The sequence below is a fragment of the Macaca thibetana genome, chromosome 7 (assembly GCF_024542745.1).
Source record: "Macaca thibetana thibetana isolate TM-01 chromosome 7, ASM2454274v1, whole genome shotgun sequence".
In the NCBI taxonomy this organism is placed as follows: Eukaryota; Metazoa; Chordata; class Mammalia; order Primates; family Cercopithecidae; genus Macaca; species Macaca thibetana.
In genome coordinates this window covers 114,917,103-114,939,898 of record NC_065584.1, presented here as the reverse complement: position 1 = coordinate 114,939,898, position 22,796 = coordinate 114,917,103, and the positions used below count along the sequence as shown (strand labels likewise).

General features: G+C 51.4%; 2 protein-coding genes across 3 annotated transcripts in view; one reads left to right on the top strand and one right to left on the bottom strand.

Annotated features, from left to right (window-relative positions):
- CHRNA7 (cholinergic receptor nicotinic alpha 7 subunit) overlaps positions 1 to 22,796 on the top strand; it is an 880,272-nt gene that overhangs the window by 192,904 nt on the left and 664,572 nt on the right. The window lies entirely within an intron of this gene.
- OTUD7A (OTU deubiquitinase 7A) overlaps positions 18,077 to 22,796 on the bottom strand; it is a 370,474-nt gene continuing 365,754 nt past the window's right edge. For both annotated transcript variants that reach the window (XM_050795833.1, XM_050795834.1), the window contains one exon: positions 18,077 to 21,751. In XM_050795833.1, the coding sequence (XP_050651790.1) occupies positions 20,324 to 21,751 (1,428 nt within the window). In that variant the 3' untranslated portion in view covers positions 18,077 to 20,323. The remainder of the gene's footprint in view (positions 21,752 to 22,796) is intronic.

Sequence of the window (22,796 nt, the reverse complement as noted above, 5' to 3'; positions counted from 1 at the left end):
GTAGAGACCGGGTTTCTCCATGTTGGTCGGGCTGGTCTTGAACTCCTGGCCTTAGGTGATCTGCCCGCCTTGGCCTTTCAAAGTGCTGGGATTACAGACATGAGCCACCGCGCCTGGCCTATGAAGTTGATTATTCTTAAAGAAGTTGGTTTTGAATATGATGTGTTTAGTATCTGTGGTGTTATGAGATATATATATACATGTTTTTGTCCACGGTTCCTGGCTTGTAACTCCCATAGCTTGTGTTAGGGTCTTTTGTATAACGCTGGGTGTTTTAGGTCTCAGGAAACAGAATCTCTCTGGTCTTCTCCCGACCTCCTTTTACCTGCCCCAAGGCAGGACTCTACTCCTCCTGCAGCTTTCTGATTGCGGGTCACCAGACCCTCCCCAGAGGGAGTCCTGCCCCCCTGGGGGATGGAATGCTGATGTCACGGAGCTGCCATCAAACCCCGAAAGGACTGGGTTTGGGAGCTTCCCGCGAGCTGAACACACGGAGGTTCCTGGAGGGTGGCGCCCACGGAGGGCATGGAAGTTCCGTGCCCCTTCCCCCAATTTCATCCTACACATCTCTTCATGGGTAGTCTTTGTAATATCCTTTATAATAAACTAGCAAACGTGTTCCTTACTGAGTTCTGTGAGCTGCTCCAATAAATTGACAGAACCCAAAGAGAGGGTTGTGGGAACTCTAACTTGAAGCGGGTTGGTCAGAAGTTCCAGAGGTCTGGACTTGCGCCTGGCGTCTGGGAGCTGGGCAGTCCTAAGTGCAGATCTGCCCGGGACGCGTGGGAATGGAACCGGAGGACACTCAGCTGGTGTCTGCTGCCTGGTGTGTAGGAGAAACCTCCACGCCTTTGGTCACAGAAGTCTTCTTCTGTGATGATGGTTGTGGTGGTGTGAGAGCAGAGGAAAAATACGATTGAGAGAGTTTTTCCAAAACAGTATCATTGCTCATTTCTATTTTCCAGTAGGAAATGTGTGGGTTGGGCATGTTCCTCCAACTGCTTGCTGGTGACAAAGGAGAATAAACTGCTGGGCTTTATTTGATAATAAACAAAGCATCAAGCCCAACCTTCCAATTTTATTACTGTTGGGTGTAGCACAAGTAGGTTATGGATGTCAGATTATGAATTACTGATCAAAAACTGCAGTAAAATCTAGAACTACAGAATTAACTCACTGGTTAAGATACTAGATTTGAAAGGAGAAATAAATCATTGGTTGACTACAGGCAACTTACTTTTTTTCTCCTGGGTGAGAAGCATAAAACATGTAAAACCCTCATGTGGATACAGCACGTGACCAACCAGGAGTCTCTTCTTCCGTGGTGCTCACCATGCAGGTGTCCAGCTCTCACCTCACGGCTTAGGGCAAAGCATTTTCTGCAAACGTGGGAACTCTGATAGCAGCTGTTCCTTGGACTCGCAGGAAATACTATATGCCTCGCTGGTTCCTACCCCTGAACCAGCCTCTGAGGTGCTCCTGCTGGTCCTGGGAGGCCAACAGCAGACAGGCCTGGGCTCCCGCCTCTCCTCCTCCAGACCTCCTCCTTCTGTTTTGCTGCTGATGTGCTCAGGCAAGGGCTGCTGAACTCCTCAGAGCAGGGGACACGTGGCTCAAACACCCTGATCCACCCCCAGAGAACTCCAATCCCAGTGTCTGGGATGAGTTATGGAAACCTGGAAAGTCAAAAACACAGAGCACAAATCTGGAACTGATGAGTGTTGGGACTTTGTCAAGACAGAGTCCGTGGGGGAAGGCGAGCTAGCACAGTGGGAGCCATCAGCGGCCTCATGCTGCTCAGCTCTAAGTGCAGGGAGGGCCATGCTATCTCCTGCAGTGAAGCCTGGTGAAGACGAGGACTGCTCTGGTCACATTTCCTTCCCTTCGCGGCCCCTGCACTGTTCGTGACAATAGGGTGGACACAAAGAGGCCAGGGAGGATGGTGCCCGCCTAGCTCTGATGACCTGAGGGCTGGCCAGCACCACCAGCTACTGATGCATGGCCCCTCATCACTTCTGGCTTTCTGTCCCTCTGCAGGCTTGTCAAGGACAAGTGCAGATTTAGGGACTTGGCCAAGCTACCCTGCAGCCTGGCTCGGCTCCTTCCTCCCTGTGTGACCCTGGGCAGGTGATCTTACCCCTCTGAACCTTCGTCCACAAAGCTGCATTGGTGATCCTTCCCATCAAGGCTGTGAGAGTGGTCAGGCTGTGTCAGGACAGCCCTGGGCTCACTGCAGGAGCCCCCAGACCCAGGGGAAAGTGGCCACTGCCCTGGCTCTTATTGTCCCTGTTCCTTCTTGTCACAGCAGCACCTGTGCTAACTTTCCTGCCTTCTGTACCATTAAGGGAGGACACTAGGCTGTGTTTTTCCTGGGCAAATCCACAACACTTAGTGAGCCCAGCACAAAGCAGTCCCCAGGCAGTTTGTGGAAGGAGTGCATGTCCTGTCTACTGGGGTGCCCTTTTGTCCCCTTCTCTGTGTGAGTAGATCAGGGCTGTGCAGCCCTCACCTCCCCTGAGAAGTCTTCCTTCCTGGGCAGTCCCTGCCTGGGGCAAAGCTGAGCCCTGGTGCTTTGCGGAGCTCCTCCCAGGGCACTCCCAGACACTCCCTGGGAATTGCATGGCAGGGAGTCACCTCTATTCCCTGGGCAAGGGGCATGCCCAGGCTCAGGCTGCTTGCCCAGCTCACCTGGGCACAGAGGAAGGCTTCTCTTCTGCACCGAAGGAAAGGGCGCTAATCACATCGACTGAGCCTTCAAGGGCACAGGGGTAAATCAAGATCCTGGCACCCAGGAACCAAACACCTGAGGGAGGAGAGGAGGCACAGGTGACGCTGACCAGGACAGAGGGCAGAATATGAGCTCAACCTCCAAGAGGAAGGGAGCAGCGGGGAGGCATGAGATAGGGGAGGCTCCCGGGAGGAGGGACACATGGCGTAGGCCTGTGCAAACACGCCATGGGGCATGGCGGGATTCTGTGCTTCCGTGCATGTACCTAACTCGGATGTGGAAAACCTCGTGTGCAGGGAACAGACAGCCACTTGGGCTGCTGTATGTATGGTTGTGGGGGCTACTGCATGGGCACCAGAATAACGGACATGGTATGCTCCTGTCTCAGGTAACTGAATCCATTTGCTGGTGGAAAGGAAAACCATGCAACCGGTTTGGATCACTGTTTGGCCATTTCTAATAAAGTTAAGTACAAACTTCTCTCCTGTGACCCAGCAATTTTACTCTATGTATTTTTTTTTTTTTTCTTTTTTCTTTTCTTTTCTTTTTTTTTTGAGACGGAGTCTCGCTGTGTAGCCCAAGCTGGACCTTTGCCTCTGGGGCTCAAGCGATTCTCATGCCTCAGCTTTCCCCATAGCTGGGATTACAGGCATGGGCCACCACTGCTGGCTAATGTTTTTTTTGAGATGGAGTCTTGCTTTGTCACCCAGGCTGGAGTGCCGTGGCGCGATCTCGGCTCACTGCAAACTCCACCCCCCGGGTTCAAGCAATTCTCTGCCTCAGACTCCTGAGTAGCTGGGATTACAGGCGCCCACTGCTACACCCAGCTAATTTTTGTATTTTTTAGTAGAGACAGGGTTTCACCATCTTGGCCAGGCGGGTCTTGAACTCCTGACCTTGTGAGCCACCTGCCTCGGCCTCCCAAAGTGCTGGGATTACAGTTGTGAGCCACCATGCCTGACCCCGGCAAATTTTTTTGTATTTTAGTGGAGACGGGTTTCACCATGTTGCCCAGGGTGGTCTGGAACTCCTGAGCTCAGGCGATCCACCCGCCTCAGCCTCCCAAAAGTGTTGGGATTACAGGCATGAGCCACCGCATCCAACCCACTCTATGTATTTATCCAAAAGAACTGAAAGCCTGTGTCTACCAAATGCTCACAAATGTTCATAGCAGCTTTATTCCCAAACTGGAAACAACCCAAATGTCCATTAACAAGAAAACAAACACACAAATGGTGGTGTGGCCATGCAATAGGAGACTATTCATCAATAAAGACATTACAAACTGCTGAAACCCACAACAATCGCAATGAATCTCAGAAACCTCAGGTTGAGCAAATGAAAACTGACTAGAAACAGCACATGCTGCAATTCCATTTGCATGAGGTTTAAGGACAGAATAAGTCTAAAGTGAGCACACCTGTGCAATATCTGCTTCTGCGGGCAGGGGGCAGTGGGAAGGGCAGGAGGGCCTCCCGGGTGGTGGGAATGTTCTGTATCTTGGCTGTGATGATGACCTGGGGGTGTGTCTTTGCCAACATCAATCAGGCTATACTTTGATATTTGTGCATTTTACTGTATATAAAATATACCTCAATAAAATTAATTTTATTGCACAACACTGCAGATTTGAAGGTGAAATTTCTTACTTCCGTAACCATATTGTAGACTCACAGCAATGCATCAGGTTTTCCAGAAGAATTCCAGAGCCACCTGACAGGTATGGAACTCGCTGACTAAATGTGAGCCAGGTACCCAGGAGAAAAGCCCCGGTCCCTGGAGAAGAGGCCCAGCCATGTTACCCCAGATGCCTACTGCCCATGAGCCTGTGGCTTTTCTCTAGGGTGATTGTGCCCTGGAGCAAAAAGTTGTTCTGACAAATGTCTCCTCCTGAATTACGGCAGGGGAAGGGAATGCCTTGATAATCTCGTGATTACTCGGCACTGGCTCTGAGATGTCACCGATATTGGGGACTTCAAGACACTACAATGGCCCAGCAGTCAAAGTGGGGACTCACGGAGGTCAGATGATAAAAAGAGTTTGGTCCCAAGTGTGAATGTGAATTTCCACTGGACGGTGTCTGTGGGCTCTCCGGGGGTTATGTCTCCCATTTCTGAACGTACAGTTGAAATAGTTGCACTTGGCAACCGGCAGAGCCCCCACAGAGCCCCCACGTTGGCTCTTCTGCCATGGAGCGAATGCCATTTTGGTAGAAAGTGGAAAGAAAGGAAAAGTCTTGGAATTTTCCCTCCCTACCTCAATAGTAAATCAAAGTAATTAACCCCACATCCTAGGGGAATTGCAGAGATGAGTGCCGCTATCAAATACTCGAAAGATTTCAGGGTGGAAGTTCCTATTATGTCTCGGCTTCCCTGGCCTGCTTAACCTCCTGAAGACAGACGCATCCTGGGGAAACACAGTGCGTCAGAGTGAAGGTAACCAGCTGGTGACTCCAATTGCAGCTGCTGTTCTGGATGTAGCTTCCTTTTTTTTTTTTTTTTTTTTGAGACTGGGTCTCACTCTGTTGCCCAGGCTGGAGTGCAGTGGTGCAACCTGGGCTCAGTGCAACCTCTGCCTCCTGGGTTCAAGCGATTCTCCTGCCTCAGCCTCCGGAGTAGCTGGGATTACAGGCACATGCCACCACGCCCACCTAATTTTTGTATTTTTAGTAGAGATGGAGTTTCATCATGTTGGCCAGACTGGTCTCAAACTCCTGACCTCAGGTAACCCACCCACCTTGGCCTCCCAAAGTGCTGAGATTACAGGTGTGAGTCACCGTGCCTTGCCTGAAGCTTCTTTATTGGGAGCCACAGTTGCAGCCCCGTGGCACTGAGAGTTGGCTCTTAATGTCTATGTCAATTTCCAGGAACACCAGAAACAGTCTGCTGGCATCTAGGGCGCCCACAGCACTCCTTCCCAGTCTGCCTCAGGGTTATGCCAGTTTTCCTGCTCTCTCTGCCATGATAGCATCCGCAGAGATGCCACAGAAAACCATAGTGGACCACACCATTGACACTATGCTGATTGGTCCTGATGGGACACGAGTAGCAAGTACATTAGGGTCCTTTGTTTCGGGATCTTTGGGGTGTTCATGCCCGGAAACCTCCATGGCATCTTTGTCTGAGTTCTCGGCCTGCATCTGGGAAGAATGAGGTATGCAGACAAGTGAAGGGGGAAGAAGGCAAAGAAGAACTTTATTTAGTAATACAACAGCTCAGAGAAGACCCAAAGTGGGTAGCTCCTCTCTGCAGTTGGCCATCCCATCATCTCTCTGTCCTATCCCCGTCCTCTGGCTGACTGTCCCCTGGCTGACTGTCCTCTGGCTGACTGTCCCCTGGCTGACTGTCCCCTGGCTGACTGTCCCCTGGCTGACTGTCCCCTGGCTGACTGTCCTCTGGCTGACTGTCCCCTGGCTGACTGTCCTCTGCCCTGTTCTGGCTGAGTCCAGGGCTGTTATGGACCTCAGAGGGGAGGAAGTGCATGTTGACTGGTCCACTGGTGGCCATGGGTGGGCCGGAGGAGGCACCACGAGTCCCCACTCTGGTCCGTGGGACTGGCAGCCTGGCCCCAGCCTTCAGGCCCTCCTTTGTCTGAAGGTGGGGTCTTACAGGGACCCCCCCTTCCGCCCAGGCCTTCTGTTGCCATTCATGGCCCCAGGGCTTGGCCCCAACCCGGCTTTGAGATTGGAGCAGGTGCCAGAGAGGAGAGGGGCCAGGCAGTGGAAGCAGGCACCACTGAGCCTGCAGGGACGGAAGATGGGGGTCCAGGGTACAGACTGCAGAGATGTCCCCGTCCTGCACCTGGGAGGGCCGCAACAGCACCTGGAGAGCTCCTGCCCCACCAGCTTGGAAGGGGCGGGATTCCTGCCTGTCCCTAGCTCCTTCCTGCTCTGTGGAGCGGGAGGCCCAGGTCTGCAGCTGCCTGTCGGGCAGCTGCACCCAGGAGGGCAGCTCCTACCTGCTCCCGGCCCCCTCCAAGAGCACAGAGAGGCTTGGATCCACAGCTGCTGTTTGGATGGCTGTAGCCCCGTCCTCCCCTGCCTTCTTGGCAGCACAGGAGGCCTGGGTCTGCAGCCGTGGGTTGGGCGGCTGCAGCGGCTTTCAGGGAGCTTCTGCCCCAACTCAGAAGTGCGGGGCTCCCACCAGCTCCACGGAGTGTGCAGCCCCAGCCGCCTCCCTTCTGCAGCCAGCGCGATGGCAGCAGTCACTGCCACCACCTCGGTAAGACACAGAAGTAGGAGATGAACCCCATAAATGCTGGGGGGCTCACTCACTTGGTGAAGTGGCTAAGGATCCTGTGGAGCATTTCAGGACACCCCAAGAAAGTGGAAGATAAGTGATCATACCCCAAAATGAGGCATGATGCTTGCTGAGACTTTTTGCATTTTGAAGGCATCCTATACATGATTTGGGGTGATATCCCAACGCATTGTCCAGGGTGCCTGTAAGACTACCAGTTGCAGGTGGGGTCCCCTGGGCCTCATCACCCAACAGATTCAGTGGTGCTCAAGTGTTTGTGGCCAATAGCAACATAGCAGAGAGCCCCAGGAGGTGAACTGTAGTATTGAACCTCATATTCTGGAGCAAACCCATGCCTTCTTCTATATATATACATTTCGCTTTCCAAAAAGCAGCTCCTGGTGTACCACTGGCTCCTGGTAAGGAGATGAACAGATGACCGAGGACAGATGACCGAGGACATCAGCTGACTCTGCAATACTAAGCTGGCCATCAAAGACTGGGTGTTACTCGACCCGCTCATCCATAAAGTTGGGCACATGCAGCTGTAATCTGTCATCAAGTGAAGATGGGGCATGAGAGGATGGGTTGGAGAAAATCCAGAAGGCACGGGTCAGTGCGTGAGCAGGTGGCTGAGACCCCCGTGACATGCACTCCTGCTTATGTTGACTCCTCTCTCAATCTACGTCTGTGGCCCGCATCAACTTCTGTGACTAGATGGCTGAGACCTGCCTTCAGATGGTTCTCTGGGATATGTGGGTACCAGCTGAGAGTGGGCTGTGGGACCTCTGGAGTGTTTCTGGTAAATGGCGGGGAAGGGAAATTGTCCCAGTGGATGGAGCTTGAATAGAACAAATGGTTCTCGCTTTTCTGTACCGAAAGACAGTCAGAGGAATTAACCTACACTAGTGATTCTCAGCAGTGGGTGCTCTCCAGCTCCAGGGATATTTGGCAATGTCTGGAGACATTTTCGATTGCTATAACTAGATGGGGGTGCTACTGGCATCTAGTGAGTGGAGGTCAGTGTATTACTCACGGTTCTCCAGAGAAGCATAACCAATGGGATAGAGATATACAAAAACAGATTTACTGTGATGGGTTGGCTTACGTGATTGTGGAGATCTCATGATCTGCGCCTGCAAGCTGGAGGCCCAGGAAAGCCCCTAATGTAGCGCCAGTCTGAACCCAAAGCTCTGAGAAGCAAGGAGGCCAATTGGTGTAAGTCTGGTCCGAGTCTGAGGGCTGGAGAGCCAGCACAAGGGCAGGAGAAGATGGGTGTTTCAGTTCAAGCAGAGAGTGTGAACTCAACCTTCCTCTGCCTTTTTGTTCTATGTGGGCCCTTCACGATTTGGATGAGGCCCACCCACGTTGCTGAGAGTCATCTTTACTCAGTCTGTGGATTCAAATGCTAATCTCTTCTGTAAACACCCTCACACACACCCAGCAATAATGGCTTACCAGCTAGCCGGGCATCCCTTCACCCAGCCAAGCTGACACATACAACCAACCATCACAGGCAGCCAGGGATGCTGCTGCTGAACATCTAACAATGCACACAGGGCTGTCCCCTACAGAAAAGAATGATCTGGCCCCGAATTTCAATAGTGCCACTATTGAGAAATCATGATTTACACTGATTCATGGGCAGGTGAAAACAATTCGCTAGATGGTCAGGAACTTGGAAAGAACAGGATTCCAAGACGGGTGACAAGGAAGCATGGTAACAGATGTATGTACGGGAAGGTGGGGGAGGATGTATGTGGCTGGATTGCTCAGAAGGTGTAAAGAGACTGGAGATATTTGGGTGGCATGTTTATGCTCACCAGGAGCTCCCTGTGCAGAGGAGGCTCTTCAGACGCAGGTGGACAAGAAAGCATGCTCTGTGATGCTAGCTGACCTTCCCACCAGCCATCCTGATGTTTACTGACCCTCTCACCCGCCATCCTGATGTTTATTCAGTGCGCCCAGGACCATGAGTGCAGGGATGCAGGCTGTGAATGAGCACAATGACATGAACTTCCTCTTGCCAAGGCCAGCCTGGAGGCCACCGCTGCTTTGCTGGAGTGATCTTCTGACAGCTCCCCTGTGGTGCATTCCTGGGAAGGGCCAGCCAGATGGACCAGCTGGACCCCTTCATAAGGGAAAATCATTTTCCCTCACTAGAATGGGTGTGCCCTGGATTCGGATTTGCTCTCCCTGTCTGCAATGCTGCTGCCAAAAGCCACTATCATGGACGAAAACAGTGCCTGATTCATTGCTGTGGTATTCTACACAGTGTTACTTCTGATGAAGAATTGCAATTTTACGGCAATGAGATCACGCAAAACGACTTCACTTACTGCACATCCCACTGACCCAGAAGCAGCTGACTTGATAGCACTGTGGACCTGCCTACTGAAAACTCAGTTAGGATGCCCGCAGGGAGACAGCTCCCTGAAAGGTCGGAGTTCTACCTTACAGATGGAGTTTGGGATTTGAATCAGCAACTGCCATATGGTCTGCCATATGGTGGTCCCATGGCCGGAACACACGGTCTGGGAAACAAGAGGTGGGCACATGAGGAGCTCTTGTCACTACGAAGCCTCGTAAGCAAGAATCTGTACCTGCCCCTGCCTCACACCCCGTAACCAAGAATCTATACCTCCCCTGCCCCAGACCTTAGCGCTTTTCTGTTTTGTAGTTCTTACTTCCCCAGGGAGCTTCCCAACAGGTGGCACAGTGATTTCGCTGAACCCAGAGCTGAGACCTGGCCATTTTGGGCTTCTGAGCTGGCTGAATCAATGCCAAGATGATCGTTACTCTACTGGCTGGGTGACTGAATGAGTTGTTACTACATAATGGGGGCCAAGAAATGATGTCTGAAATCTAGGGGACTCTTTGGGGCGCCTTTAATTTTGTCCACATCAAAAAATAAGTTAATGGTAAACAATGGCATTGAACAAAAGGACCTGTGAGGACTCAGAATCTACGGGAATGAAAGTTTGGATTGTGCATGAGGTAAAGAATCCTAACACGCTGAGGTCTGCCTGAGAGCAAAGCCAACATGGAACGGTTATGGAAGAAGGGAGTTTCAAACATCAACCGTGCTCTGTGGCCAGCTTCAGTTCTGGGGGGCCTGCAGCAGGGAGGCATATTTGCCTATCTTTCTTCTTGCTCAGTGTGCGTGTATACACATATACATGTACGTGCATACGTGCATATATATGCATGTGTGTAGGTGGGTCAAGATGCACAGGGACTTGCTCGTTCCTTTTGCTTCCAGTTTCTCTCAATGTTGTCTTAGCAACAGCTCTTCACTTGCTAGCTGCAGTTTGCTTCAATTTCATTCCCCCCCCCCCCCCATGAAAGAAGCTGTCAAATCACACCCCCTCCTGAGACACCAGCAACCCCTCCCTGGAGATCTGAGACTAGCACCGTGAGCCTCCTCCTCTGGCGTCCTGAGGCACAGGCACCAGCTGGGAGGAGCTCCCTTTTCAAGGGTCTGACCTCAATGCTGTGGAGCCCTGCCCTCTCTGCCTGTGGATTTTAACAACGCGCCTCTTTGCTTTGCCCCTGACCCTGTGAGGGAGCTGCTTCTTGTACGTTCTCTCCGCGGGACCTGTATGTCTCCTTTTTGTGTTTTTTAGGCTTCCAATACCTGCTTGACTAGTTTCCTATATTAAATTCTCTGTTAAAACGACTGAGGTGACTTCTGTTTTCCTAAATACACAGATTCTTTGATTTGGTGGGAAAACTTCAAGAGCCTTTTCTTGAGTCGCTCATTTCACTGAACAGAAACCTGGGGCTGGAGGGGTGAGATGCCTTCCTCAAGGTCAATTCTGGGGCCAGACTGTCTGTCTCCCAATCCAGGGCTCCTACCACCATCCTACATAGTCTTCTAAGCACTTTTCAAAGCTTCAAATGCAGGATTTTGCCTTTCATATGGGATTCTCTGCCTGTCCTGAACAAACTCGGAACAGTTTCCTATTTCCTCATGTAGAAAAACATTAGAGCCAGAAACGTATGGTCCCATCGGCCTTAAGAGGATTCCATGGGTATGTAGTGGCCATTGCGCCAGCAAATCCCACAGCCCCACCAGGTATCTTTCCTGTCCTTCTCCCATCTGTGCTAACTCACCCCCAACCTGGAGCCAGATGGACTTGTGTGTCACCTTCCCCCAGACTGTGAGCTCCTCCTGGGCGGGGGCCTTGCCCATTCCTTAGGATGACAATGTACTCTGATGCTGGGAGCACAGACCCTCGTGTCAGACACACCTGAGCTGGAATCCCGGCTTTACGTCTTACCTCGCCAAACCTTACTTTTCTTGTCTACAACACAGAGATTTTGCTATCTCATAGGGTTGTTGCATGGACTGAATTCCACTATGCGGAGAATGTGCCACCCCCAATGATGCCTATTCAGTGTGTGAGGCCCTGTCATCACCACCTCCATCACTGTCCCAGCGCATGGCACACAGTGGGTTGGGACCGAGTCCTGGGTGCATCACACCTGCTTTAGACAGGCCTGTGGCCTGGACCCCACCCACAGCCTCCTGAGGGGGCTTCTTTCTTTTACAGAGGCAGCGCCTCTCCTCCGTAGAAGAGCACTCACAGACAAAAATTCACGGCAAAATCCTCCTCCTTCTCTATGCTCCCAGCTGCCATTCTCTTGCTTATGGTTGCAACCTCTGGTGAAGACATGTTAAGGACAACCCTATTCAGCTTCTGATATGGTTTGGCTGTGCCCCCACCCAAATCTCATTGTGAATTGTAGCTTCCATAATTCCCATGCGCTGTGGGAGGGACATGGTGAGAGGGAATTGAATCATGGGCGTGGTTTTCCCCATACTGTTCTTGTGGTAGAAAGTCTCATAAGATCTGATGGTTTTATAAGGGGTTTCCCCTTTCACTTGGCTCTCATTCTCTCTTGCCTGCTGCCATGTAAGACGTGCCTTTTGCCTTCTGCCATGATTGTGAGGCCTCCCCAAACACGTGGAACTGTGAGTCCATTAAACCTCTTTTTCTTTATAAATTACCCAGTCTCAGGTATGTCTTTATCAGGAGTGTGAAAACAGACTAAATACAGCTTTCATCCAGACAAAATGTGTCATGGTCATTTTAAAAAGGAGATAAACTATTTTCCTCTTACATGAATGAAACTTGGCTGGGCGTGCTGGCTCGTGCCTGTAATCCCAGCATTTTGGGAGGCTGAGGCAGGTGGATCACTTGAGGTCAGGAGTTTGAGACCAGCCTGGCCAACATGGCAAAAACCCGTCTCCACTAAAAATACAAAAAAAAAAAAAAAAAAAAAAAAGAATGAAACTGTGACAACTGGGTTTACATCTCATCTGGGTGGGAAAACATTTAAACAAAACAATACTGGTATGGATGGATGCCTGATATAGTCCTCTTCCTCTTGGCAATAAAGCTTTTCTTAGATGGCATTTTACAAGAACACAGGAGTCAGTGGGCAAATAATTGGACCAAGCAATACTTTACAAACATGTTAATTTTATTGAGTAGGCATCAAAGCTTCTCTCTGTGTCAGGTAATGGAGAAGCCATGTCACACAGATTACAGAGCTATTTTTACTTGAAATAATCTTTCATAAAAGAAAGAAATTAAATACAATTCTTCTATAAAAAGTGCAGTAGTCATTACTGGAAGTTTTCCAAAATGAAAGCAAGATTTACTACATATTGCAAAAATTGGTTTAGTGCTTTAATACTTTACAAAGTAATATCCCAACCACAGAAGACAGCTCTTACAATGGGTTTCTTCTCCAAGAATGGACCGGATTGAAAAGGATATTTGCATTGAATTGGAATTAACACCTGCAGGTAAAAAGGGGCTCTGCACAACTGGGTCAAAGTAATGTGACTGACGACCTGTTTTTGCCTCATTATTTTCCTTTGTCCACAGTAATCAAAAAAAAAAAAAAAAGGAGAAATAAAGCAACATATGTCATCCAAAAATCAAAGAAACCAAAAAACAAAAAAGAAAGAGGAACATTCACTGATTTCATTAGGCCAAACGCATGTTTAATGGAACAAAGCACACACAGGGTGAGGATGGTCCCTTGTTCTAATTTACTTCAACAATCCTTAGTTAAAACAAGGCCAAATTCTCAAAGGTGATGGTGAATGGAGTTCAAACTCCGTAGATGAGGCAGTAACCGGTCACTAAGGAGCTTAGTTCCTCTGTGGACCCAGCTGAACCTGCTCCTTGCTCCTAACAGCGCCTTTACTTATAGGACTAAGAGCCCAGCCTTTCCTACCTGTGGGCCCGGGGAAGCGAAGCTCCTACTGAATGGTGACTGGCTCTGTCAGAGGTGGGGCTTGCCTCTGCGTGTACAGGGGCTCGAGGCCACAGCTGATCTCCAAAGCATGCTCATGGTGAGTTTCCTAGTTTTGGTCCTAAGTTAGTGGAGACAAGCTGCCCCACTCCCCGCTGCCAAGTCATCATTCCGTATCAGGTGTTTGGTTTCCATTCCTGCAAGCAGGAAGAATGTGTGCAAAGAGCTGGACAGCCCATAGGGCCTGGGAGACCTCCATGGACACCTGCCATGGAGAAAGTTTGCATGGGCCAAGGGGGCAGGCTCTTGGGAAGCACACACTCCCCCTCTGAGTGCTGGCAGGAGCAGGCCTCCAGTCTGTTTGGGCAGCAATGAAAGGGACACTGTTTATTTGACAATTCAAGCACAGGAACGCACATGTAGGGGCCCAGTCACTGCTGGCTGGACAGCTGCAGAGGGGACGTTACGATGGAGACCTTATGCCCCCTCCCATGAAGGACCTGAAAATATGGCATCAAGAGAAATGACAGCAAAACCACAGAAGCGGATTAAAGAGAAGGACAAAGCCTTTAACCAGGTCACAGTAGGACAAAAGTCCCATAAGAAGCTTGTAACAGTATTTTGCCAACAACTCTTAGAAGAAAATGCATTTGGCCAAAGGACCTAGAAGTAAACACCAAGGTTAGGTAGTTGTCAAAATCATCTGGCAGGGGCAGGAAGGTCACTGGAGGACCCACACCTCCCTGCTGTGGGTGAGGCCAGCTGCCAGCACTGGGTCCTGGGCCCAAGGCGGTGTGTGTTGCTTGGCTCTGTGGTGTCAAGGCTCTGACCTTCCAGTGCACCTCTACCAGCGGCCAATGGGGATACCCAGGGACCTTGGCTATCTGGTCCTGCTGCTTCCAAATTTGTCAGTGCAGTTGCCCAGCCCTGTGCTGGTTAATGTTTGTGACAAGCTCCTCTTCCTCTGCAACCTGCTTTGGTCGCTGGAGGACGAGTCCTTCTAATGGTCAGATGGACTTTCCCTGGGCTGGGCCATCTGCTGCCACCCGTGTGGAACTGGGAAGGACTGGGAGACACCTAAAGACTGATGAACAAAGGATTCTCTGGAATGGTCCAGGTCTACAGTGACCTCATGGAGTGATGGGAACCCGCTACTGTGCATCTGACTACTAGAGCTACCCGTCTAAAACTGTCTTCATCCCCAGCTGGTTCCAAAATGCTCCCCTGCGAACAACGAGCCTCACATCTGTGCGGGTTAGCGGCAGGGCAGGCATTCACAGACAGAAGCCACCACTGCTGCCCAGTGTTGCTCAATGCCATATCTAGCCATCTTGTACCCACAGGAGCCAGGTCACTGGGTCAACTAAAGTTCTCACAATAATAGAACCTGGATTTGATGAAAGCTGAAATTGACATTTTCTGGCCTCTTAATAGGTTTCGATTTACTGATTTCATTTCCTTTTTTCAACAAATACTTATCCAGTGCCTAATACGTATCAGGCACTGTTGTAGGCACCAGGATACAGTGATGAGCAAGACACATGAAAGTTCCTGCCCACATGGAGCTTACAGTCTATGGGAGACGGTGAGGCGAGAATCAAATAAATGGATGAATGATTAACATCTGCAGCATTCAGATGGTGAGAAATGCACAAGATGATGATGCAGAGAGGTGGGTAGGGAGGGAGAGTGGGGTGTGTTGCTATTTTAAATAAAGAAGTCAGGGAAGGCCTCGTTGAAAGGTGACATTGGAGCAAAGACTGGCAGGTAGTGAGGGGTGAACCATGTGGCTCTCTGGGGAAGAATGTTCCAGGTAGAAGGGATGACATGTGCAAAGGCCCTGAGGCAGGAGGGTGCCTGTGACTAGAAATGGCAGGAAGGCCTACGTCCCAGGGCAGAGCAGCAGGCAGAAGTAGTACTGGGGTGGGAGAGGCCTTTGTAAGGACCTGGCTTTTCCTCTGCCATGGGAGGCTGTTTCTTCATTTAAAGTAGCACTCCAGTGTCTGTAGATAAATTCTAAAACAGCTGGTTTCACTAATTTGTCCTCATTAAATTAATAGGTTGCTTTGGTCTTGAATAGATTTGGCCTATATTTACTCTTAAAACCAAATGGTACTCTTCACCTTATGTTAAACAAATGTATGTGTGTATACATATATATCCTTGAGATGCTCTTTGGGAGGAATAAAAAGATACAAGCAATGTGCATCATTCTGTATGTACATAATTAGGATTAGTGAGGCCCCCTTTTTTGGCAAGATTAAAAGAGCAAAAATGCAAATTTCAACAAACTATTTGGCAAAATAAATAGAAATAGTAGTATTACTAGCATGGTTGGAGATGATGGCTTCAGTGCTGTTCTGCAATGACGTGTGTCTTCCGCTCAGCCTGGTGGGGCCAAGTTCTTCATACTGCACAGACTGCACATACCTGTTGTTCCCGGGGGTCCCTGCAGGGCATCTCCCTAGCTCTTTTCTGCTGGGGTGCAGTGGGAAGAAGAATAGATCTTTTGGAAAAGAAGGGACCTGCATAACTGCTAACAGGCCAATCTGCACAGTGCCCATACCTGTCTTTCACGACAGAAGCTTGCAGAGTGGTCCAGCCTGGATGTGCAGCAGGGCCTCCCAGGGTAAGTGTGGGGGGCTCTCCCCATGGCATGTGCTGGCCTCTCTATCATGAACTATCCAGGACCCACTCCTGAGTCAGTGAGGCAGCACTGGCAGAAATACACTCGGGGCCAACAGACCCAGAGCTGTGGAGAGGACACGGGCAGCAGGGTGGAGTTGAATTACACAAGAACAAAGCTGAGCGCTGGTCACTGCCCTGGCCAGCCACACTAAAACCGGCCAGCTAGAGTTTCGAGTCAGGAGCAAATGTGAAGGTGGTGCCGTGCCTCAGGTCTCCAAAGAGCCATCACTTTAAGGCGTTTTGGAAGGGGATACCTGCTCCCTGACATGCCAGCTACCTCTGGGCCCTTCATATGGTGTGTCTGTCCTCAGCTGGCAGCAGAACCAGACTCAACTAGAGCAGGGGCCGACTCTGCAGCCCAATGAGGATGAAGCCAGAGCTGGTAAGGTCTGCTTGACCCCACAGGGCTCGCTCAGTCATGGAAACACATTTCTTCTTATTAGAAGCACTGAAGAAAGATAAAGGACAGAACACTGGGGAAACTTAATTTGTAAAGTCCACACCAAGATGAGGAGAAAAAGAATCTTGTCATAAAGAAAGGAGCCCCAAACATACAGCAGATGCCTCCAGCTTTTACTCCAAGTCTCTTAGTAAATAAAAGACTCACATGGAATGGAACTTACACACATGGATTTGGAAAAGTCTTTGTTTTTTTCTTGCACAAATTTCCCACCATTGATAAGTACAGCCCTTTTATCTTAACTAATGTGAAGTATATTTTGCTAGGTTAAGTTTATTTTTGCAAAGTAGAATAGTTTGCAAAATAAGTTTGTGGATATTAAGTGGGGGGAGGTGGGGGTGGACCCATGACCCCTCCTCAGAGACAGGGCGGGCGCTGCATGGAGGATGTCCACACCCTGAGGTGTGCACCTGGGGGGCACGGAGAGTCCTTTTATCTTCAGCCACCCAATTCTTGACAGTAAGCTATGAGAATGAGGAAATTAAATCATTTGGAAAAACATTCAATTTGTAAAGTAATAGATGCAAATGCCACTGGGTGGTAATAGGTAAGAAAAGGTCCACAGTAATTTAGTGAATACAAAGTATTCATTTAAGAGGAAAGGTGCAGTACCAAAATCCATGAACAGAAAAAAGGAAATCAAGCTTTCAATCAAAACAGACATTTATACATTCCCACTTTCAGAAGGTATTCGAACAAGCAGCAAAAAGCGTTTAACCCCCGGAGCCCAGAGTGGAGCTCCTTCCCACCTCCAGTTACCCTTCTAAGGGACAACCCTGTGACAATAAAGGGTGCAAAATATTGCTCTGTGGCATGTTCTGAAAATAATACAAAAATAATTTTTATAGTATAGTTTAAACTTGGCTTGTAAAATTTCAACGTAACACAGCATAAAATCTACAAACAGAATACACTGAAAAACACCTTCCCTTAACAATATATTAAAAAAATCATTTACCCAGTAACAAATGTGCAGGAAATGTAAATTTCTGAAGTAACCTTCACAGGGTTTAGAAGTATCTGGGATCCTCTGGAAACCTGCAGTCCCTTGGAGACACCTGTCCTTCCTAGAAAGGGAAGTGTGGCCAGATCAGGAGGGGAAGGCTGCTCTCAGGCAGGGTCAGCGACGACAGCAGGGCCATACACCCCGGGGGAACTCACCTTCTTCCCTTTCTCCCTGCTCCACAAAGGGCCCTCATGCCATGGACTATGAGGGAAGCCCTTGGCCCACATGCAGTCAACACAGTTTTTAATAGCTCCTGGCCAGCCTGATGAAGTTGGTCTCTGGCCAGGGACGAGGTCTAAACAGGTCTTCTCAAGGAGCATGCTGTCGGTGCATGGGGCCTGCACATTTAATATGACTATCGGCTCTCTCCCCCCGCTTTTTTAAAAATACTGTTTAGAGGAAGGATGGATTCAGATCCTATTCCTAAGTCATGTGGACTGAGTGGTAATGTACCAGCCTGGAGCAGGTGTCTACAGACGTCTGGCGCCTCTTTACCACACTGAGAAGCTGGGGCGCAGGATGCAGCCAGTGGTTTTATCGCAGGCTCTTATTTAGGGCACATCTGTCATCAGATGGTGATGGGTGGAGGTAACTTTGAAATGCAAGGTTAGAATAGGTCCTGGTGCTTTGATAATTACGTACTCTGCCTGGTTTGGAAGGTTTTCCTGTATTACAACGGACTGTTTTTATTCTCAGTTTTTTTTTTTTTTTTTTTTAATTAAACAAACCAGGCAGATAGCATGAGAAAGAAAAGATCTGAATTTGCATAGCCAGTTTTAGAAACTTCTGGTTGGCTGTTTTTACATTAAGAAATGAGAAAAACAAACAAGAGTTGACTTTATGCCTCCTTGACATCTTGTGCATGCGAGTTTGGTTTCTGAATGGACCACTGCAGCATTTTTAAGGTTGGGTGTCTCCATCTTTTAGGAGTGAGGGGCATGAGGAGTGGCTGGCATCCACACCCGAAGCAACACTTCCTGTGACCCCACAGCTTTGGATGCCAAAGCGGCTGCTCAGCGTGACACGAAGAATCAGTCCAGAAAGCTGCCACAGACCCTCTCCATGAGATTTTTAAAAAACCACTTTTGTTTTCTGAGTAATAAAAGAAACCCCAGTAATATCAGGGACGTGAATGTTAGTACAGTAATTACCAGACATTGAAAATATTGTTCAGCAGGAAAAGTAAAACTTTCAAAAAATTTCTTAAAGATCCTATTTAATAAATAATTTTTGATTTAAGGAACCACTTATGCAAAACTTGAACAAATTACTGAAAACTCCACCTGCTGTGGAATAATTAAAAGCAAAAAGGCATTACTCACAGGAGATAATTGTTTTATTATAATTTTCCAAACAAGTAAAAAAAATCCCCTCCCACTTTTTTGTTTGTTTGTTTTTGCTGCTCTTTAGTTAGGGAAAAAAGCATCGTTTCTAGAGGAGAAGCTGGCTCCAGTGAAGAGATGGTCGACCTCCTGCTTTTTCTGAGGATACACTCACAGCAAAACCAGGCGCTTTCTCCTTTCCTAGGAGTATTAGAAGCTATTCTAAGGCTCTCACAGGTTTTATAGTATTCTTTTGTTAGTGAGGATTTTACCCATCTTATCCTCATTTCTTGGAAACAAGCGCGTTCCTTAGTGAGGCAGGTTTAGCTCCTCAGTGTCCCTGGCCAAGAATGGTGTTCTCCGGAGGTAATCTTGGAAGGAAGAGGCTGCATATTGCTGCTCAAAACAGGGTAGCTAAGGACACATTTTTTTTTTTTTTTTTCCTCAAGAAATGTAGGAGGCACCAAAAAAAGAGACCGCACAGGGATCGGGCTGCTCCCTCATTGTGTCACGAGACGGAGGCAGGGTCGTCCTGCCCCATGGAGGGGCCACGATCACAGTGAGTCCCTTTACCCGGCTGAACCCAGACAGATGCAGGTGTTGGGGTGGGCTTCCTTCCTGGTTCCCCCAGCTCCTCCCCTTTGGAAAGAGCAGAAACCTAGTGGGGGCTTACACAGTGACCGAAGGGTGAATTCCTCGGTCTCCCGGGGCACCGATGGTCATCGCCCAGGGGCCCTCCAGCGACAGTCCACTGTGGAAGTGCCTTCAAAGGAGAAATGTGAGCAGGCTGTCCTATCTTCTCCTCTATGGGCAAATCCAAATTGTGAGATGGGAACCCTGCTTTTTGGACCCTAGGTGTCTTTGGAAAGCTCCTGTCACCTGAGCTGCCTGGCACTGGGAGCCATCGCTGTACCTAACCGCGCCCGCGAGACGGGTGGTCCAGTGCCCTTCCCACGGCCGCCCGCGGCTTGGATGGCAGTGTGTGAATGGTGCTTGAGCCGGGGCTGGGGGAGGAGGTTTGGCTTATGAAATGGAGCTGTGTGTTTCTAAAGGGCCACAGTGACCACCAGGGCGTCAGCTGGCGGCCAGGTACCCGCCTTCTCCTAGGTCCCGGGATGGGAGGCAAGTGGAGCTCGCAGAGGAGCCTCCACCGCAGCCCCGGGTGCGCGTTCACTCTAAGCCCTGGGTACTACCCACCGCGCACAGGGAACCGCTACCTGGAAGAGGTCATCGCTAGGTTAGGAGAAAAAAAAAAAGCAAAAAAAAGCATGTAAAACACTCCCTTCTAAAAACAAAGGGCTGCGAATTTCTTTATTTCTTACTGAGGAACAAAAATACTCTTGCAATGGCTATTGAGTTTCCACAGGTACGAGGCAGATGCTAGGCTAGCACACCCACTTCCAACAGTATGACTTGTTTCCTATCCGTCTACTACCTGAGTGGCGTCAGTGTAGGTTCAGGCACCATTAGGAACGTTTGACCAAACACGTACACGGCACTGACAGAGGAGGCGCCGGCCTTCCGGTGGACCAGAGCATGTAAAAAAGACACCGACACAATGGAAAAGAAATCCTCGAAGGTAGAACCTCGCCGCCTGCGCCGCGCCGCTCAGGGCCGGGCCCCACGCGCCTCGCGCCGCCGCCGCAGCTCCTCGCGGTAGCAGTAGGAGCAGTAGTGCTCGGTCTCGGCGCGCCCGTAGAACGCACAGTTCTCGCGCTGGCAGCGCCGCTGCGCCGGCCCCGGGCCGCCACGGCCGCACTCACCGTTCGAGCGCGCGGTTGGCGCGTCGGCGTCGGCGAACTCCAGGCCGTCGCGCGCGGCGCCGAAGCCGTTGGTGTAGGTCTGCGACTTGTGCTCTGCCGCCCCCGCCGGGCCCGCCGCGCCCGGTAAGGCCCCGGGCACCGCGCGCGCCAGCGACTCGACCGTGTTCACGGTGCGCAGGGCGGCGGCGCGCGCCGGGCTGTAGCTCTGCGACGACAGCGAGCGGTTCTGCTGCGGGTACGTGGCGCACGGCCGCAGCGCCCCCACGACCGGCGCGCACGCCTCGTCCCGCGCGCCCGACGCCTGCACGTGGATGACGCTCTGGCGCGCTGGCGCCGGGGGGCTGCGGCCGGGGATCGGTCCGCTGGCGCCCGCACGCCGCGCGCCTGCCCCCGGGGAGGCCGTGCCGCCCGCCGCCGCCCGCGCCGCCCGCCCCGCCGCGGGCCCGGGGCTCGGCCTCTCCTTGAGCTTGAGCACCAGCTGCGTGGGCGGGCCCGGAGAGGCGCGCTCCGGGACCGGCGCGCCCTCCGTCTCCGGTCTGCGCGCTGGCCGCTTGGCCGTGGAGGCGGCGGCGGCGGCGGCGGCGGCGGCAGTGGCCGCGTCGCGGCGCCGCTGCTCCTGCTCGGCGCTGAAGCGCTCCTGCGCGCTGGTCAGGTAGTAGCCGATCATCTCCTCGTGGAACTGGTGCCGGTGGCTGGTGAGCAGCAGGCCGGCGAAGATGAACTTGCGCTCGCCCTGCATGGCGGCGCGCAGGATGTTGAGGCTCAGCTTCACGTCCGTGCTGTACTTCCAGGCGTCGCCCCGCGGCCCGACGCCCTTCTCCGCCGGCGACGCGCCCGCCGCCTTGTCCGTGGGCGACGGCGTGGTCTTCTCCGAGGGCGACGTGCTTGCCGACGCACCCGACTCCTCCTTGCTGCCCTTGCGCGACTTGGCCTTCTTCTCCTTGCCCCGCTCTGCCGAGTCCCCGTTCTTGCCGTTGGCGGAGTTGGCGCGGCCCATCTTGCCGTGCACCAGGCCGCCGAGACCGCCCATGTTTTTCTTCAGCTTGATGCCCAGCGTCTTGCTGAAGCTGCCCAGCTTGTTGGCCACGGAGTCGGCGCGCGTCTTGTCCTTCTCCTTGCGCTGCTTCTCCTTCTCCTTGTCCTTGCCGTTCTTGCCGTTATTGCTGTTGGAATTGCTGCACACCGAGTCGCGGTCCGAGTCCAGCGAGTCGGCCAGGGACTGCACGTCCTCCCCTGCCGAGGCCGTGGGAGACTCCGGTTGTGCCAGGGGCGCCTGTGTGGAGAGGGAGGGCCGGAGTGAAGATGGTTAGAGAAGAGCGGTCCACGGGCTGGCCGAGGAAGAGACACCTTGCCCCTGTCTTGCCAAGGCTGGGGCCCTCAAGGTTCACTGTCCCAGTCCCCACTGTCTCTCTGGTGACTATGATACCTGGATGGGCGGTGCTGAAGGAAAGGAGCGGATAGGAGTGGGCTCTGATTCGCTGCAGTAGTAAAAGGATGTAGGGACTTCTTATCTGCGTGTGTCTTCTGGCCACGGAAGCTGGGGTGTACTCATTCTTTCTCTCTGGGGGACCTCAGGTACTTGGTAGCCTGGAACCCTGAGTGGGGGATTGGGGCATGGTGCAAATACCCCACTGGCCTTGGTCCCCAGAGCCTTGTCACAGTTCAGAGAATGATCAGGTTCACACTCTGGCCTTCCCCACTAACAAGGCCGCCTGCTTGACCAGACACAGGTCCCAGGCCAGCCTCTGTGAAGATGGAGGCCTTCAGGTGGGGAGGACACTGGGCCTGCACAAAACTGTCACCCTTGAAAAGATGTCCCGCCTCCTCACGCCAGGCAGGGGACAGAAACCTTGTACTCAATCTCATTCATCGGATCTTGAATCAAACACCCCCTTGATTCAGGGATGCCAAATCGCTTCAGGGGTTCCTTTCTCACTCAGTTTGGCAAGGTGGAGTGCTAAATTGAGGATTCTGAAATAGGCCTGCGCTCAGCAAAAAAGATGTTCCCATTCCCAGAAAAGGGCCCCTGGGTGGTTTGGGGTGGGGTGACGCTGGGAAGCACGGCTTGGATGAGACCCACTGAGGTGGTCAACCAGTCTGAGGAGGGCACGACCATATCTGGGGTGGGGAGAACCTGAGAAAAGAGATGGGAGGGCAGAGAGGCAGGCAGCACCTACTGCGTCTGCAGAGGGACCTCCCTGGGTGAGGAGAGAATTCTGACTCACTGGACGAGAGGCAGGATCCCTCATGCTGGCTGCTGGGTGCTGCAGGAACTGGTGCCCATACCTGAACAGGCTTCCTTGGCCTCCAGGGGATGA